General features: G+C 43.0%; 1 protein-coding gene across 3 annotated transcripts; it reads right to left on the bottom strand.

Moving 5' to 3' along the window:
* Positions 1–709: 709 nt before the first annotated feature.
* rcc1 (regulator of chromosome condensation 1) lies at positions 710–18280 on the bottom strand. 3 transcript variants are annotated; one of them, XM_056286595.1, is made up of 10 exons: positions 17947–18280; positions 17086–17177; positions 16761–16948; positions 13219–13398; positions 12792–12888; positions 12568–12690; positions 12245–12385; positions 7730–7849; positions 1972–2124; positions 710–1684 (listed from the first exon to the last, which is right to left on the bottom strand). In XM_056286595.1, exons 2-10 carry the CDS (start codon positions 17162–17164, stop codon positions 1509–1511), a joined length of 1257 nt encoding a protein of 418 aa, XP_056142570.1. In that variant the 5' UTR covers positions 17165–17177; positions 17947–18280; the 3' UTR covers positions 710–1508. The 3 variants fall into 3 exon arrangements, with proteins under 3 accessions (XP_056142570.1, XP_056142568.1, XP_056142569.1); XM_056286593.1 differs by having other exon boundaries at positions 17951–18280; XM_056286594.1 differs by having other exon boundaries at positions 18008–18280.
* Between the last annotated feature and the right edge of the window lie 478 nt (positions 18281–18758).

Genomic DNA, 18758 nt, shown 5'->3' with positions numbered 1-18758 from the left:
GCATTCACGTGACGAACACAAGCCGACTCCGCCCCCCTCCCAAAGACGGCGTTGCCAATGATTGCTGCTTCATCGAGTCCGGCCATTGTCGGATCTGACGAGACCGGGGCGCGAACCCCGGTCTCCAGTGGGCAACTGCATCGACACAAAGCCGACGCTTAGACCGCTACACCACCGCGGACCCCTACAGGTTTATTATTCTATTAGTGGAACTTTGCTTGTTGTATCTGCCTCTTCTTTTACCTCTGACGTCTGTCCAGAGCTCAGGGTTTGACACTGGGGGGGTGGGGGTGTCTTTGGTCTCGCTCCTTGGATTAGCCAACAGCACATATCCAGATCCGGTATGGTGTCAGCCCTCAAGCAAGCGAATGAAAATTGCTATACTGATCAGATGGACTCACTCACATCCAGGTGGATTAACAGCCAAGATGACACGCAACTACCATACGACCCTGATATATCCAGCAGGGCCTTGTTTCTATGGTCATGCTGTCTCCAACCCAAGCATGAATATAAAGCTTTCAGAAATGAGTTCGCCACATCATCTTGTCACACTATGTTAATTTCTTTAAAACTCCTGTTTACCGCTGCTTTAAACAATCTGACAAAGGTTATTTCAATGAAATTTCAAAAAGCATGAGCTAGAGCAAATCTCGAAACACATGGGACACTTTGTGTTTTCTTTCATTCACAGACAAGAGAACCTTTATTAACTGAATCTACAGTCTTGGCATTTATTGTTAATTTTATCTGTCAGCAAAATTTACCTTCAACAAACTCTCATAGATTAGTGCAATCAAGTGAATTTTGCTTTTGGGTGGGTTTCCCCCCCGGCAGGCATGCTATCCGTGGAATACTGTGAGTACTGCATACTGTTAACTGGATTGGGGATACTGCAAAGCATTAAGTAACAAGATAGTTCAAATAATTAAAATTTTATCTTTATTCAGATAGGGCAAACAAAAACAGCGTGTTACTGTATGAAATGGTGCTTTAATGTCCAAACAGTACCAGTTTTTTTATGCTAAAGCTAAATACAAATTCAGACAAAAAAAAAAAGGGTCCTTGAGTTAAATCATTTTAAACAACGTAGAGATGGACTTTTATTTCTTCAAAGCAAATGGAAACCTTTGCAAAGGTAGTGGCACAGAATTTCACACAAAGGCTTGCCCATTATTTCCCTTATGCACACACACCCTCATACTTTAAAAAAAAACATCCACATACAGCTTGATTTAAAAAAATAAGTCTCTCTTTTTAAGTAATGAGCTACAGAAAACATCTGAGGACATTCCCCCCCCCCCCATTCTGAGTAGAGAGCTCTTCTAAAATGGGGCCTAATCTCCCCTTTTCCTCCACTGCCTTGCACCTTTAAGGCTTGCCTGGCTCAGCACAGAAAGTAATATTAAGGCTAAGCCTCTCCCCACAGATAAAGGTATCTTCACAAAGAACCCTCGATGGCAACAGTCCAACACATTACGCATCAACCCCTGACCATGAGGAGGATATCAGCTCTCTTGTTTGTCTTTGACCAAGAGGACTGTATGTTGACCTCCACTGGATACCATTAGTACTGTGCGGTTCTCGAGCTGCTTGCCCGTCATTTTAACAGGAGTCCACTCATCATCTTCCTCCCCTGTGCCAAGTTGGAGGTTGGTGCCCATTCCCCAGGCATACAGAGACCCTGAAGTAGATGCAGCCAGCAATTATTGGAATGTGCATCCTTTCATTAATGATGAGCTCTTGACAGCAAAATCATAACACAGGGACAGGTTGTATAAAGTATCTGAAGTACCAACACAAAACCTGATGAAACTTTCTTTTGTGTCAAAATGGATATTTACGACAGACTCAGTAGTGCTTGAGTTTGGTAATGCAATATAAAAGTTCCACTACTCCAGTTACAAAACTTCAACCAAAACTACTTTTCACTGAACAGACTTCAACGAAACATGTTGCATTTGTTCTTACCTTCTCTAGTAACAGCATAGCTAACAGACGCACCACAATTCACTCCATTAGCCAGCTCCAACCCAGCAACAAGTGTGGGCTTGCTCTTCTCCTCAGCGCCTTGGCCTAGGCCCAAACGGCCATACTCTGCCCTGCCAAGGCTGTAGACTTGTCCTAAAGATAAAAATCCAGATACAGTTTTATTGTCATAGACAGGACCAAAGGCAAGTCTAGTCAATCCAAAAAAACAAAACAAAAAACAGTCAGTCAAAGATTAAACCGATGCCTTGGTTTTCTCTGAAGAAGAAAAACACAAAGAACAATGAGTATGATTCCAAGTTGTTGTTGAAGTTTGTGGCAGTGGGGGTGGGGTTCAATAAAGCCAGCAGGGAGGACACACCTGAGGCGAGTTGGCCTGATTGCAAAGCCTTTATCCTCTCCACTGAGCCACCGCCAAGCAGATACTTGGACCACCATACCAGCCAGAGCCTTACCACCACCCTGGGCAGAGGCGAATACAGACAGACGAGGGATCTTAACGGCAGCCTGGCGTGCACGGAGAGAGAGGACGAGCCGGAGCTGACCAACAACGTGAGGGAGTGCTAGGTCGTGGGCAGGGAGTTTCCGCGTGTGCCACAGGCAGCATGGTGCGCCTGGCATGGCCACTGCCGAAAGGGAGCAGGGCTGGAAATGGAAAGGAGGGGTGCGAGGTATGCCAGGGAAGAGTGGGGAAAGCTCCCCAGGCCTGTGAGATCTGTGTGGGACTGTCTACTCTGTGTATGGTCTGCATATATATATATATATATATATATATATATATATATATATATACACACACACACACACACACGTGATTTTAATGACATCTGCCTCTGTCCAAACCCTCTTGTAGCAACAGACTTGCCACACAGTTAAAGATTTGAATGGGTCTCAGACCCCTGATATTATGAATCCTGACAAAATATATAGGACAAGACAAATATAGTAAAATGAAGTCTGAGTTAAAGAAGTTACAGCTTTATAGGTTCACAGAACAGTCGACTATCAAAACCATTAGTCAACACTGTGCATAGTTGTACCCTTCATCTTTGGTTTGGGCACGGTGCAGTAACCAAGCAGTGGCAATGCACCTACAGCAGATGTGCAGCTGGGGGTGCTGTGTATTTTTCTCTTTACGCTAAGCGTTTGAGTAAAATGTATGTTAATCTGAATGTGTTCGGACAGCTCAGTGTCAATATGTCAGTCACTATCAATAATGTTTGTGTCATTAAACCAACATATTAGTAAACTTTCTGCCACCTGTGGATATTTGTCTTTATTGGTGAGATTGCTACAGTAGTTTCACAAGTTATATCTGAAGTTGATCTTGTATTTCAAACTGTTTGAGCATGTAATCATAGTGCATCATAATAGGCTATTTAGAGCTTTTGAGATGGCCTAACGACCGAAGCCGGACATAACTTTGGTTATTGATGAACATAGATTTGTCTGACCAGTCGTTTTTCTATGCCATCTACGTTATGCCATGTTAAATAAACAGAATGTAAGGTATTTGGAGAAGGAAGGACTCGCGCTATCCCTGTGTTTCAAGCTAACGAGTGACCATGTTAACTGGTGACTTTAGTGATGGTAGCTGTCAAACACGAACAGAACCACTTGTGTCCTCCTAAAAACCTTTAAATTTACTTTAATCGGTTTTAAATACACACTCATGTGTTTAATATCTACGTTAACAATTTAGGTAAGTTAAATTGTGCTCAGCAAGACTCATTCACCTCTCACAGCATTTCTTATAATGTGGGAAACAACTCACAGCTAGCAGTGCAGCAGTATCTTATACCATTAACCTCAATCACAGAGTGACTCATATTCAATCATCTAATCTGTAACGTTATGGTGGCACGGTGGCCCAGCCCTGTTGCCTCAAAGCAAGAAGGTCCTGGGTTCGAAACCCAGGCTGTCTCAGGTCCTTTCGGTGTGGAGTTTGAATATTCTCCCTGTGTCTGCGTGGGTTTCCTCCCACCATCAAAAAGACATGCATGTTAGGGGCATCCGGGTAGCATAGCAGTCTATTCCGTTGCCTACCAACGCAGGGATCGCCGGATCGAATCCCCGTGTTACCTCTGGCTTGGTCAGGAGTCTCTACAGACAATTGGGCGTGTCCGCGGGCGGGAAGCCGGATGTAGGTGTGTGTCCCAGTCCCTACACTAGTGCCCTCCTCTTGTTGGTCGGGGTGCCTGTTCAAGGGGAACTGGGGGGAATAGCGAGATCCTCCCACGCGCTACGTCCCTCTGGCGTAACTCCTCACTGTCAGGTGAAAAGAAGAGGAGATGTGGTAGTCTGCAGCCCTCCTCAGATTGGTAGAGGGGGTGGAGCACGACCAGCACAGCTCAGAAGAGTAGGATAATTGGCCAGATACAATTGGGGAGGGGGGAAAAAAAGGGGGAGGGGTGGAGACACACATGTTAGGGTTAATACTCCTGTCTGTGCCCCTGACCAAGGCAATGGAAAGAAGACCTGAAATTGGTTCCTGGGCACTGCAGCTGCCCACTGCTCCTATACAATAGGATGGGTTAAATGCAGAAGACAGATTTCATTGTAACCTGTACAATGACAAAATAATTGGCTTTCTTCTTTCTTCTATAATGTCAAATTCCTCAGATGCTAGCTGCTCTGCTAATCAATGTTTTTCCCCACAAATTAACTTCAAGAAATGTGAATGCTTCTTGTTGGCGACACCGTTTAATTTACATAATGTAGGACAAAAAGGACCAGACAAATATGTATTGTATTGAACATTCAATTTAAGATAATTTAAGGCTTTTAAGATTTTCAATGGCTGCCCTCACGACAACCATCGATGCACTCGGCTGAAAGTCACCAGTTAACACGGTCACCAATTAAACAGAAAAGGCGGTCATGTTGTTACTGCAGTCAAACAGTATCTCCAGCTCAGACAAGCTTGCTGGAAGTTTAGTCCAATCAGATTGTGGCTCATATGTAAACAGCCTCTCAGAGCCAGTTGAGAACTCTATTTCATCTACCCCCATGTTTCTCCAGCCTACATTAGTTAACCCTTTACTGGTTTATTTGAGACCTTTTTGACCAGAGTTGACCGTTGCTATTGGGTGAAAAAAAAGATACATCTCCTGCAATTAATTGACTACTTTGGTACTTTTTGGGAGTAGTTGACTACTAAAATGCAGCAGTGGTGAATGCCCTACAGCTTTGTGACCAAACTTATAGCTGAGACATGACTTGGACACTATAGTGTAACCATTAGAAAAATGCTAATCTTACTTCCCAAAAACATCCACCAAAAAGTGCTGAAATGAGTACGGCTATGCAAAATTAATGAAGTAGATTGTTAATCAAATGTTCAATGTTGCTAGTATTGTCAATCAAATCAAATCATTCAAACAATCATCAATCCATGACACTCTAGCAGCAATATTCATGGTGTCTGGACTCTTGTGAACGGTTCTCTAGGTCTGTTAGTTGTTAAGGATCTAGCACTAGATTTTCATCTGTCTCAGCCATAGCTCTTCTGGTCTGAAAAGCTTGGTTAATGTTGTGTTTACTTGAAAATCGGTCAAGAGACAGCTTTGAGAAGCATTATTATTCTTTACGCGATAATCCAACTGTTACACTTGTTAAAACCAGGTCTTAGAAAGTATACTTCTACCCTTGGTGCATCTCAAATTCTCTTCCTCAAAATAAATAAATAAATAAATAACATCAATCAATCACTGGGTAGACTCGATATATTTGTAAATCCAAAGCTTGTTGATGTTCCTATTTGTTATTGGAGGGCATTTGTACTAGTTCATTTGAGATGCTCATCACGTTTTGTCCACTATGTCCCACTGATTTTCATTCAGAATTATGACACGACCTCAGATATTAGGCAGTTGACATTTATTTTTTAACTGCGTTCCTGTTATTCAATTAAGTTAATCTCGTCAGAATTTAGGTCAGTGATCCTTGAGCAATCACTTTGTTTTGACTAGAAATAATAGTCCATCTTAAACTGTACAGGGCTTGATAATTCTATGTGCCTGCTGGCAAGACAGTGTATTCTCAGACCTCTGGGCTAGTAATTATCGATTTTCAGAGGCCCATTTTGCCATAAAAAGAAACAAAAATAAAAATATATTTTTGACTGTGAAATGAGTTGACATTTATGACTGTCTTTTTGATAAATACCTTTTGCAGTTAAATGTGCAAGATTGCTGACAATCCAGTTGCACAAGACATGACATGCACTGTCTTGCTCTTTCAGTGGGTTCACAGAGGGTCTTAAGATGAGCAGGCACAGTGCACAAATCAGTACCCTTTGTATATGGTTAGCTAGCTTTCTGTTCTCACACATGCAAAGCTATGTTTCTTAAGCCTCCATCTGCTGGCCAGGAGCGAAGGAAAAAAAGAGAAAGCATTGGATGAAGACTCGCGGGAAACAGAAAATGACAAAAATAAGGCAAAGAAAGCCTCACTGGCCAAAATGATGGCCACAGTTCGTGCATGACGTGGCTAAAGATGGGTTGTTCTGTAAAATATGCGGATTTTCCTGCTTATGCTGAAAAGTTAGAAGAATGAGGCTACAGAAGTGAAAGGTCACCGACAAAAGGATTCTATCAAGTCTTTCTGGATTGCCTCCCCTTTGGGAATTCTGTGTGCACACGCACATGTGTGTTTTTCCATTTGCCCAATATTGAGATCATCATGTTATACATGCACAACATAAATATTTCATCACCTGTGCATGAATTGATTAGCTTGATTGTTGATTGAGACCATGTAAAAAATAAAATAAAAAAATCAAGCTAATATTTAAACATTAAACCAACAGATTTGCAAATTTCAAAATACAATAGTTTGGCTTAGTCCTATTATGTAACATGAAGATACAGATTCGAGTAGACAAAGTATGCCCTTTGGAACCCAACATATAAAATAGCCAACAGTACTTGGTCATGTAAGCCTGCTTTGTTTGGTACCTAGCAATAAAATGTAATAGAAAAAACATCTATAATTGATATAGAACATGCGCATCATTCTCTGTTGATTGTCATTATACAGTAATAGTCATTACAAGTTGTTGTTTAGACATATCTAAATGAGAATGCTAAATTGGCAGCATCAAAATGGGATTTGTGATGGGCCAGCAGTTTGATTTCCACTGGCCCAGATGGCCAATGGAAAAATTACCTGAATGTCAACCCCTGATTGTAGTAATAGAATGTATATTATTACTGTAGAATGCAAGAGTCATGACCACATGACCCTTCCATTCTAACCAGAAGAATAAAGTTCTAAGTCTAGATGAAATGATATTAGATGGCAGTACAGCGTGGTGGTATGTACACACTATGCCTAAACATACACCATTCCCCAACTCTATTACAGATGGGTCAAGTTTGTGAAAAGACTATCAGGGTGAGGGTCTAGAAACATCCTCCCAACTTTCTTGTGGTGTTGTGGCCTAATTTTGCAAATCAGTAACAATGGAAGTTGCCCAGATGTTGTTAAACCCTGCAACAGCTAGTGTAGGTCAATAAACAAATGCTTCTGCCTGTAGCCTGAGAATTCATGAGAGCATTTTCTGATGGATGAGCTTGTTCATGTGATGGAATAGTAGTGTTACAACCATTATCAGTGTGCGTTGGTCTATGGCCTGTTAACTGAATCAGCATTTAGTGTAAATGCTAAATCTGGAGTATGGTAAAATAATATGTAATGATTAATGAATTGAATATATTCTCTGTCAGCTGCAGCCTACCTTCAGCATCAAGGCAGAGTGTGTGGTGCTGTCCTCCTGAGAAGCCCACCCAGGAGGTGGTCGAGTTCTTGAAGCAACTCAGTTTCACAGGGGTAAAACACGTCTTGATGCTATCAGTCCCTGGATGGATTAAAACAGAGGTTGTTGGACACTAACATGACCGCATAAAAAGTCTCTATTGTCTAGGGCTGACCTGAATGCTTCAAAGTATTCGATCATTGCCATGGTAAGACGACAAAAATCAGAATTCGATTCCCCCCGGGACAGAACGATGGCAAAAAACTGTAAAGGACGATGGGTTGTGATCAAAGATGGCGGCATGCTGGACGCAGTGGCTACTGTGGCTCCCTGTTCATTGCTAGGTTTTCTTTGTTTTTTATGTTAGTTTTAAGTTTATTTACAAGTGTAGGTTATGCAATCTTCTATAGCCGCCAGGAACTTTTAAACGTCAGAACGGATTACTCACTTCCCTCTACCATCACGGACAATTTACCACTCGATATCCGCTCACCGTTCTCGCAGTGGAAATGCTGCCCCCGTCGGCAATGCAAACAGACAAGGGGGAAGTGAGGCGGGATATATGCAAAGCTAAGTAGCGCTTCCTTCAAAGTTTCCCTCCCCAGCATCTTCATGGCTAATGTCCAATCGTTAGCCAACAAAATGGACAAGATAAGACTCAGGCTATCCTCTCAGAAAAGGCTGGAGAACTGCTGTCTGCTGATGTTTACGGAGATTTGGCTCAACAGCAACATAACCAATTTGGCTGTTGAGCTAGCGGACCGCACAGCCTTCCATGCCGACATGACAGCGGACTCCGGCAAGATCCGCGGAGGAAATTTGAGTATTTATGTCAACTCTTGGTGCGACAATATAAAGGTCATTGAAAGGCATTGCTCTGCTGATCTCTAGCTTCTTATGATTCAGGCTTTTTTACCTGCCTAGGGAGCTAATGGCCATTACCATCACTGCTGTGTATATCCCCCCACATGCTAATGCTAAGGAAGCACTTATGCAGCTACAATGTGCCATTCAGCAGACAACAGACCAAATACCCGGACAATGCCTTTATCATAGGTGGTGATTTTAATCGGGCTAACCTCAGGGCTGTATTGCCCAAATTACATCAACATGTCTCATGCCCCACTAGGGGACAAAACACCCTGGACCTTCTCTATACTAACATTAAGGACTCATACAAGGCTACTCCCTGCCCCCACCTGGGGCAGTCTGACCACCTCTGCCTGTTCCTGGTCCCAGCCTACAAATAAAAGCCCTCATAAAACGGATAAAGCCAGCAGTAAAGACAATCACTGTCTGGCCGGAAGGAGCAGTCTCTGAACTCCAGGACTGTTTTGACAACACAGACTGGAGTATTTTTGCACATTCAGCCACCCATGGCTCCCATATAGACATTAATGAACAGACATCTGCTGTGCTATCCTACATGAACTTTTGCACTGAGAGTGTCACAACAAAAAAATCAATCCGCACCTTTCCAAACCAGAAACCCTGGATTACCAGTGAGGTCCGACAGCTGCTGAAAGCCCGGGATGCAGCGTTCAAGTCAGGTAACTGCAAGGCCTAAAGCACAGCCAGATCCAACCACAAAAAGGGCATCAGAACAGTCAAATGTAACTATTCCCTATGAATAGAGGACCACTTTCATAATAACTCCAATCCCTGGCGAATGTGGAAAGGCATTCAGTCTATCGCAGACTACAAAGCGCCAACAGTGGTCCTACTGTCTATGATGCCTCCCTCCCAGATGAGCTGAATCATTTCTACGCCTGCTTCGACAAGGACAATACTGACCCAGCCACAAAAATCCCCGCCCATCCAGAAAACCAGGTGCTCACTATTGATCGCAGAGGTCAGAGAATCACTGTGCAAAGTGAACAAACGGAAGGCTGCCGGACTGGACGGCATACCTGGTCGGGTCCTCCAGGAATGCTCCGACCAGCTGGCTTACCTCTTCACAACTATATTTAACCTCTCACTGTCCCAATACAGTCCCGGCATGCTTTAAGAGTCTCCGTGGACTATGATGTTTGCGGGTGACACTCAGTACGTTTACATGCACAGTTTAGTCGAGCTATGGTTATAGCTCGATTAGTTCATTAGTCCGACTACTGACTTTAGTCCCAGTATACATGTGCGGGAGGGAAATCGATTTACTGAGGGAGTCATGTGGGCTCCGCTACGATAGGTGGCGATATGCACTCTTTCAGCTTGTTTGTATTGGGCCATTACCGGTACTGGTAGAGTTATTTTTTTTGGTGTTGTAGTACGCCTGTTTAAGGTGCTTTCACCGAACGCAGATCTGCTCCGGCGTCGTTTTAAACCCTGCCCCGACCATCTGCTCGGCTACTTTTTTGAATAAGTCGCCATTTCTTGTCTTCCTCCCTTCCATGCATTTTAAAATGTTCAGCTCTTTCAACTGAGTAAGCATATACTCCGTCTCTTCATCCATCCAAAAATGAGCTCTCTTTGTTTTCGCCATGTTTGCAGTTACTGGCTTCCTCTTCTTGTGTCCCACTCTTCTTCGGTTTACACTGTTCGACTTCCGGGTCAGACTTGGCGCGCGGAAAGTTAGTGCGTACGCAGATCGCCTCGACCAGCTCCAGTCCGACTAAGGTGTATACATGCAGAAGTAAATCGACTTCCAATCGCATTATCTGGGTGTGTTAGTCCGACTATTACAACTTCGATTTCAGTCGAGCTAACATGTTTACATGCATTTTAAAAATCCGGTTTTAGTCGGACTAACGCAATAATTCGATTTTTTAAGTGTCATGTAAACGTACTGACTGTGATCTGTAGTGAGAGTAGGGTGCAGGTTGAGGAGAGCCTTGGGGGGGTGGAGGTATACACTGAGAGAAGAGGAATGAAAGAAGGAGCAAGACGGAATACCTATCTATATGTGAATAAGAGAGAGGACAGTGGAATGGCAAGGATGCAAGGAGTGGAGGGGACAAAGGCGTATGGGTTTAAATACTTGGGGTCAACTGTCCAAAGTAACGGGGAGTGCAGAAGAGAGGTGAAGAACAGAGTGCAGGCAGGGTGGAGTGGGTGGAGAAGAGTGTCAGGAGTGATTTGCGACAGAAAGGTACCAGCAAGAGTTAAAGGGAAGGTTTACAAGATGGTTGTGAGACCAGCTATGTTATATGGTTTGGAGACAGCGGCACTGACGAAAAGACAGGAGGCAGAGCTGGAGGTGGCAGAGTTGAAGATGCTAATATTTTCATTGGGAGTGATGAAGAAGGACAGGATTAGTAATGATTATATCAGAGGGACAGCTCAGGTTGGACGGTTTGAAGACAAAGCAAGAGAGGCAAGATTGAGATGGCTTGAACATGTGCGGAGAAGAGATGCTGGGTATATTGGGAGAAGGATGCTGAACATGGAGCTGCCAGGGAAGAGGAAAAGAGGAAGGCCAAAGAGGAAGTTTATGGATGTGGTGAGGCAGGACATGCAGGTGGCTGGTGTGACAGAGAAAGATGCAGAGGACAGAAAGAAATGGAAATGGATGATCCGCTGTGGCGACCCCTAACGGGAGCCGCCAAAAGAAGTAGTAGTAATTACTAGAATTGAAGGACTTACATTTCTAGTTAACATGCGAGTTTTAACTGAAACTGACAGGCCAACAAGAAGTCCTAACCAATAACATAAGCATTGTAAAATCTTGCTTTCGGCAACTTTTTTTTGTTCTGTTAATCAATTCAAAGGCATATGACTTTGAAACATGCTACTGCCCAATAGGTTCCCCAGTTAAGTCTAAAAAAAAACTTGGGAGCAAATGAACATTTTTGTAAGAAATTCTAAGCAGCATTTTCAGGACAGTTACAATGAGAGGTACCACTGTGTTGTCAATTATGTGTCTTAGTAGTATTCAGGGTGCAACAAGCCCATTAACAACACAAACTTGGATGACAAACAACAGCTAATCTGAGGATCAGTTCATGAAATGCTCATGTCATTAAATGGAAATGGTACCTAAAATACTGTCCATACTCCCCAACTGTGTTGCAAAGTGATAACTTCTTATTCCCCCACTGCTCACATCATTGTGGAAAACTGTAGCCTCAAGATGATTCTGCTTCCCTACAACTCAACAGCCTGCATTACAAATCATTGCACTGAACAGCATTCAGCAGAGCGAGCCAGAGTACGAGCTCTAAACTCAGACAGACATTAATTTACTACAGTCTTGACAGTTGTACCTGTGGGTAGTATATGAGGATGCACTTTACCCTTAAATTCTCCATCGTGGGACAGAAAACTTTAGTCTATGCTTTTTCAATTTCAGTATCAAATTGTTAAGTAAAATTGTTTTTGAACTTTGTGGAATTTTGAGGTTGTATATTTTACTGTGGTATCAAAAATGATATTGAATATTGAAATTTTAACTAGTATTATATAAAAGCTCAAAATGTTGGTATAGTGACAGCCCTAATCTACAGTATCAAAATAGAAAGACAGGTGAAGAAAACAATACCACTACTGTGTAACACTTACCAAGCTGGTAGTAGTTGGACAGACCGAACCCATACACATAGCCCTCTTTGGACACAGCAAAAGTAAAGTGGGACCCACAGAAGACATCTGTGAAGTGAACTTTGCCCTTCACTTTTACCACCTGTGGTATTAGCAACCGGGCTTAAAAAAAAAAAAGAAAAAAAAAGTTACATATAGCCAGATAGCCATATCATTGTGTTTTGGGACAACCTAATAGTAGTCAATAGAATCTATTATTAACACCTATGGTAGTGGGTAGCAAATGTGTATGTGAAAGTCTTTGAGTTGAGCATTCTAGTGCCACCAGGGCTGAGGCTACTTACAAAGGCCTTTTCTCCCTCCTCTGTCAGTAAACCACTCAGGCACCCTTCCTAGCTGCCCCTGCTCTCCACTGCCTGATGTATAGAGATCCCCTCCCAGTGTCAGCATTACAATGTGGTCGTTACCTGGTGAAAACATTTTCAAGCAAGACATGGAAACACGGACATTAATATGCAGAGTGCCAAGCACCTGTTAAGATGAGCCATTTAGGGAGATCCTTTCTTACCTGATGCAATTTTTATAACACGTTCTTTTATGGGGACTTTGACTGGACGGGTGCACTTTTTCATGGGTTCCAAAAGACCAATAACACCATTGTTATCCTAATACAGAAAAAAAAAAGTTAAAATATGCTGGCCTAAAAATGTGAAGTGTAAGATACACAGAACTCTTATTAAGGCATTTCAATAAGACTAGGACAAAAGACAGCATTATAAATTTTCCATAATCCAGTTTCTCTTCATTACTTTTCATCAGATAGTAAAGTGTGCAAGGAAATAATCACTAAAAACCTAATGAAAATGTGACTGATTATCATTTCTTTTTTTTTTATCTTTTCAAATGTTTGTTTATAGAAACATTAGCAGATACACACAACACAACACAAACACACTCTGAAGAGCACAAGCTTAGCTGGCTGCAGTAGTACTTACTCTGTAGGAACCCCAGAGGAACACCGTTCCATTTTCTGTGAGTGCTGCTGTGTGGCTGTCCCCAGCAGACACATGAACAGCCTTCTCCTCCAAAATCACCTTCCCTGGAACCATCTCAGTCCCCTCTTCTGTCGTCTCTCGACCAAGGGCACCCTCATCATTACAACCAAATGTGTAGATCTAGAGAGAGAAAGCACATTTTGGTTTTTACACAATTGAACTTATAGTGCGGTCACAAAGGTACTGTTTTACTTTGGAGACACCTGGATATACTACATGGCCAAAAGTATATGGACTCCCCTTTTAATTAGTGGGTTTGGCATTTCAGCCACACCCACTGCTGTCAGGTACATAAAATCAAGCATACAGAAATGCAATCCTCATAGACAAAGATTGGCAGTAGACTGGGTCATACTGAAGAGCTCAGTTACTTTCAGCATGGCACTGTCATAGGATGCCACAAGTCAGTTCATCAAATTTCTGCCATGCTAGAACTGCCCCAGTCAACCGCAAGTGGTGTTATTGTGAAATGGAAATGTCTAGGAGCAACAACGGTATAATCATGAAGAGGTAACCCACACAAGCTCACAGAACGAGACTGCCGAGTGCTGCAGCACTTAGTGTGTAAAAGTCATCTGTCCTTGGTTGCAACACTCACTAACAAGTTCCAAACAGTCTCTGGAAGCAACGTCAGCATAAGAACTGTTCATCAGGACCTTCATGAAATGGGTTTCCAAGGCTGAGCAGCCGCACACAAGATCACCAATCACAATACTAAGCACTGACTGGAGTGGTGTAAACCACACCCCTGCTGCACTCTGGGGCAGTGGAAACATGTTCTCTAGAGTGATGAATCACGCTTCACTATCTGGCAGTCTGACGGATCAATCTGGGTTTGGCAGATGTCAGGAATGCTACCTGTCCAAGTGCGCAGTGCCAACTGTTAAGTTTGGTGGAGGAGAAATAGTGCTCTGGGGCTGTTTTTCATGGTTTGGGCTAGGCCCCTTAGTTCAAGTTGAAGGGAAATCTTAATGCTACAGCATACAATGACATCCTAGAGAATTCTGTACTTCCAACTTTGTGGCAATTTGGGGAAGGCCCTTCCCTGTTTCAGCATGAAGCGAGGTCTATAAAGACACGATTTGCCGAGTTTGATGTGGAAGAGCTTGACTGGCCTGCACAGAGCCCTGACCTCAACCCCATCCAACATCTTAGGGATGAATTGGAATGCCGACAGTGAGCCAGGCCTACATCAGTGCCCGACCTTACTAACCCTCTTGTGGCTGAATGGGAGCAAATTGCCACAGCCACATTCCAAAACCTAGTGGAAAGCCTGCCCAGAAGAATTGAGGCCGTTATAGCAGTAAAGGGGGGGGGGGCCCTTCCATATTAATGTCCATGGTTTTGGAATGAGATGTTCAACAAGCACATATGGGTGTGATGTTTGGGTATCCATGGCCATGTAGTGTAAATTAGTGGCTAATTTTTCAATTTATTGGTGCATATCTATGTCCAGCTCATGTTCCTTTTTATTTTTCAAAACGGGACATGTGAAAGTCACAAGACGCAGTGAATTGGATGTTTTTACAAAATGAACACAAAAATGGCAACTAACTCACACAGGATGGCAAATCAGAATACTCATTTTATGGAGTTCTACAATAATGCGGTAAAAATAATAAAATAAAAATACAAACAGCTGGATAAAATTATCCAACATTTCACTACCACAAAAAACAGCAGAAAGTATTGGAAGAGCATGATTGCACCTGTTCTGCAGACCATAAACATTTAAGACAATCCACCTTCATTCACTTAAGAGAAATCTTATTTCAAACCATGAAAAAAATATTTCGTTTAACAGATTACACAAAAGGTTCTTGGTGTTCGTGAATCATACTCAATAACATGCTGGGACAATGACCATTAAAAAAAAAAATAACCTACACTGATTTTCAACCATACCTACATTTATAAGTCACAGGGTTTCCATGCCTGTAACGTCCAGCAGACTTTCTAATGTTCTCTGTATTGCTGAAGCCAACTGTAGAAACCGCGCTTACTTCTGCGGTCCAACGATGTTTTGCCATGTGGCAGAAGAACTACTACCGAGAAATGGAGAGCTATGTTTCGATCTTGATTCTCAGTCAGTGGAGAGCGGATCCTGTGTCTCTTGGAAAAGCAGCCATATTTACAGCAATACAGTCAGCTGTTGTACCCGAAATAGTTTAGACAGCAAAATTATCTCGGCTTGCCTCCAGCGAAAACCTTTTAGATGACTGATGACATTTTGGAAGAATCTAGCATTTAACCATACTTGTATGAACCAGAATACAGCACCTAAGAAATCCAACAAAGAGGTGGAGGCTGCTGCTGTGATGACTGCAGACAGCAACAGCAAGCAGGAGAAAGGAATAGTTGGAGGCGCCGAGAACCTTCAGCGACTGGTGGTGCTACGTTACAACTGTCCTACAACACCAGCAGAAACTGAAACCCTGTTTCCACGAGTTCAATCATTAAATAAATAAACCATAACAACAAATGGATCGAGTGAATGATGTGTCCGAGTCTGCCTCGTGTGCATGTGAAGTCTATGCTCTCTGCAGGGCTACGCAGAGCTGGTTTTGTGGCACAGTGTCCCACTGGCTCTTATCTGCATCTGTGGGGTTATCTGGTGTTGTCTTGGATGGTCAGATTCACCAAATATGCCTTACAATCTTTATTACCCAGTACATTTAAATTTGCTTGGCTAATTCTATGCATGAACTGTATATATTCTACATTACCTCACTCTGTGCATAACCTATGATACATTATAATTCTATTCCTTTTGTGTATTCTGTACATTCAAGACCTATTGTATGTCTGTCTGTCTCGGAAGAGGGATCCCTTCTCTGCTTTGTTGCTCTTCCTGAGGTTTCTCCCATTTTTTTTTCCTGATAAAATTTTGTTGTGTGGCGTTTTTCCTCAGTTGTGTCCAGGGTCCACGGATAAGAGGGTGTTGTATACCGCACTGATTGCAAAGCCATTCTGGACTACCTTGTTATTTTGGGCTATACAAATAAACTTGACTGTTTTTCAAGCGAGAGAGAGTGTGGGCATATTAAAAAAAACATTATAGCTGTAGCAGCATGTCTAGAAGGTTGTGTCCTTGCGCAACACTTGCTGGTGGTACACGTAGCAATTGCGGGACAGGCTATCTGAACAGGAAAAGACCACTGTGTCTGTAGATATGAGTAACACCAAAGTGGTTCAAGTTTTAACACAATATAGAACATTGGTACTTCCTGGATGTGCACATTATGAGGGGCAAAGATTCCCTTTAATCTGACCAAGGATTGGATTCCTATCTGCACCTTTATGGCTCCCTTCCAAAACACTGTTCAAACCAAAAACCTTATGCCACACTAACTTTTCTTGTATAACATCAACATTGTGCCTTCTTTATTTTATTGTGAAGAACCTTGTGAATTCTTTTTTTTCTTCAAAAAGTGCTGCATAAATAGAGCTTTGTTTAAAAAGGTACATTGAAATTTACTCACACTGCCACTGTCGGTGAGGCAGACAGTGTGCATGCCACCAGCTGCGACTTGTACAATTCCTTCCGGTAAGGTTACCAAGGCCGGCTTTTTCCTCTCCATGATGTCCTCTCCCAAACCAAGCTGTCCAACATCGCCCTGGCCTAGCACCAAAACCTGCCCGGTCTCTTTCCCATGACTGCGGTGGAACACTGGCATACAAACAAAATTGAGCTAGAAATCATGACACATTCATTGTTTATGCCATGACCGATCTATTGATGTATCGGGACATTAGGACCAACACATGGATGTCATTTTCAACAAATCTTCAATGAGAATGCCAAACCTTTCACTTTCTTAGATTCTTTCTCATCCTCCAAGTTTCTCTCTGGCTTCCTCTTACTGGGAGTCTTTTTGCCAGGCATGACACCAACAGACCTGGAGCACAGCATAAAATTGAGGATTTTAAAAATCACACCAAGAAATAACTTCGTTTATCAGTGTAATTAAAAGATTCTACTAAACCGAAAGCCAGTTAAACTGTTTGCAGTTAAAAGACTCGTTATGTAAAACGTTTCTTGTCGACTAGCTCAGAATAAAGACCTACTGGCAATCTTTGCTGTGCAAGAGCTGCAGAGTACGTATGATTAGCACGTCTTCTAGATCTTCTGAAAACCTAACACTAGAGTTAACTAGCCAACCGGGGAGCCACTTTCAGTCACTGGATTGGGACCAGCTTGTTGTTGACACGCTATCCTGTGTGAAGGTCGTGTGAAGGCTGTGTGCACTTAGTCGAACCCCTCGGAAGGAACGACCCAGACGTTGGCGTTCAGGTTACCAGTCAGCACGAGTCACCCCGTCTAAACGCAGTGTGTGTATCTTGGCTAACTTCGGGTTCCGGTTAACTTAGCGAACCGGCTAGCTCCGGTAGCTAACCTAGACCGGCCACAAAAGAGCGTAGCTACGGGTAACGCTCAAAACAGACAGATTCGACAAAAATGTAAAGTAAACACACCGCCTGCACATGCCCAACTAAGTTAGAATTAGCTTGCAAAATAACCGAGGCGGGCGAACGTCAGCTAAGCTGACGTGGGTGTCGTTAAATTACAGCTAGCTAAAGGCTAACGGCCGTTTTCGAATGAATGAAACGAAGAGTTCGATAAATTGGCTCGAATAGGTCGCCTGTAAACGCGCACGCCTGTCGTACTTGCCGGTTACCCAGAGAAGAGGCAGAGTTATTCAGCTGGTTAACTTTCGCACTTCAAGACCTGTGGAGTTAGCTGGTGAAAGCGGTTCCCGGTCCACACCGAGCTCAGATGGGCCACGCGTAGGAGCTTCCCAGGATCCCTTGTAAAAGTCGCGTCACGTCAGAGCGCAGAAGCTGCGGTCGGTAAATAAAAAAATCTAAAAACAAAACACGCTCTGGACGACATTCGTGAACAACCTGAATGCGAAAACAATCCCGGTTACGTTTGCGCAAATTATAATTTTGAAGCATTCATTTTGCAACATATGTTTGATTTTAAATTCAGTACCCTCAACTTTGGGGCGACTAACCAGATTGGCAATACATGGAATAGTCTCGCGATACCAGGCAATCTGAGATCTCCGCCTCCCAATGAATTTTAGATGCGAGAACAGGCTCCAGCGTCCCCGCGACCCTGAGAGCAGGATGAGCGGGTCAGAGAATGGATGGATGGATGATGCATAGTTGCTACACTACGAACACTAACAATCATACGCCTACTGCTTTGGAAATCTAGGACACGCCTCACCAGAAATGATCTCTCTCTCGCTTCTCTCTCTCTCTCTCCCCATCCTCCTCCTCCGTAGTGAAACAAACTGGAGATATTGCGAGTCACTCTGTAACACGGAGCGAGCTTTTTAAACACTGACAATGGATGTCCCGGACAACGTGAGATTATTTGATTCCGTTTAATCGAATGTGCGCTTATCTCGCAAGACTGGTGCAATCAAGATCGACTTTGTTTAAAACTTTTAACCCAGGACAAGAAAGAT

Source organism: Lampris incognitus, chromosome 9 (genome assembly GCF_029633865.1).
Source record: "Lampris incognitus isolate fLamInc1 chromosome 9, fLamInc1.hap2, whole genome shotgun sequence".
NCBI classification, from domain to species: domain Eukaryota; kingdom Metazoa; phylum Chordata; class Actinopteri; order Lampriformes; family Lampridae; genus Lampris; species Lampris incognitus.
This window is presented reverse-complemented; position numbering and strand designations above follow the sequence as displayed.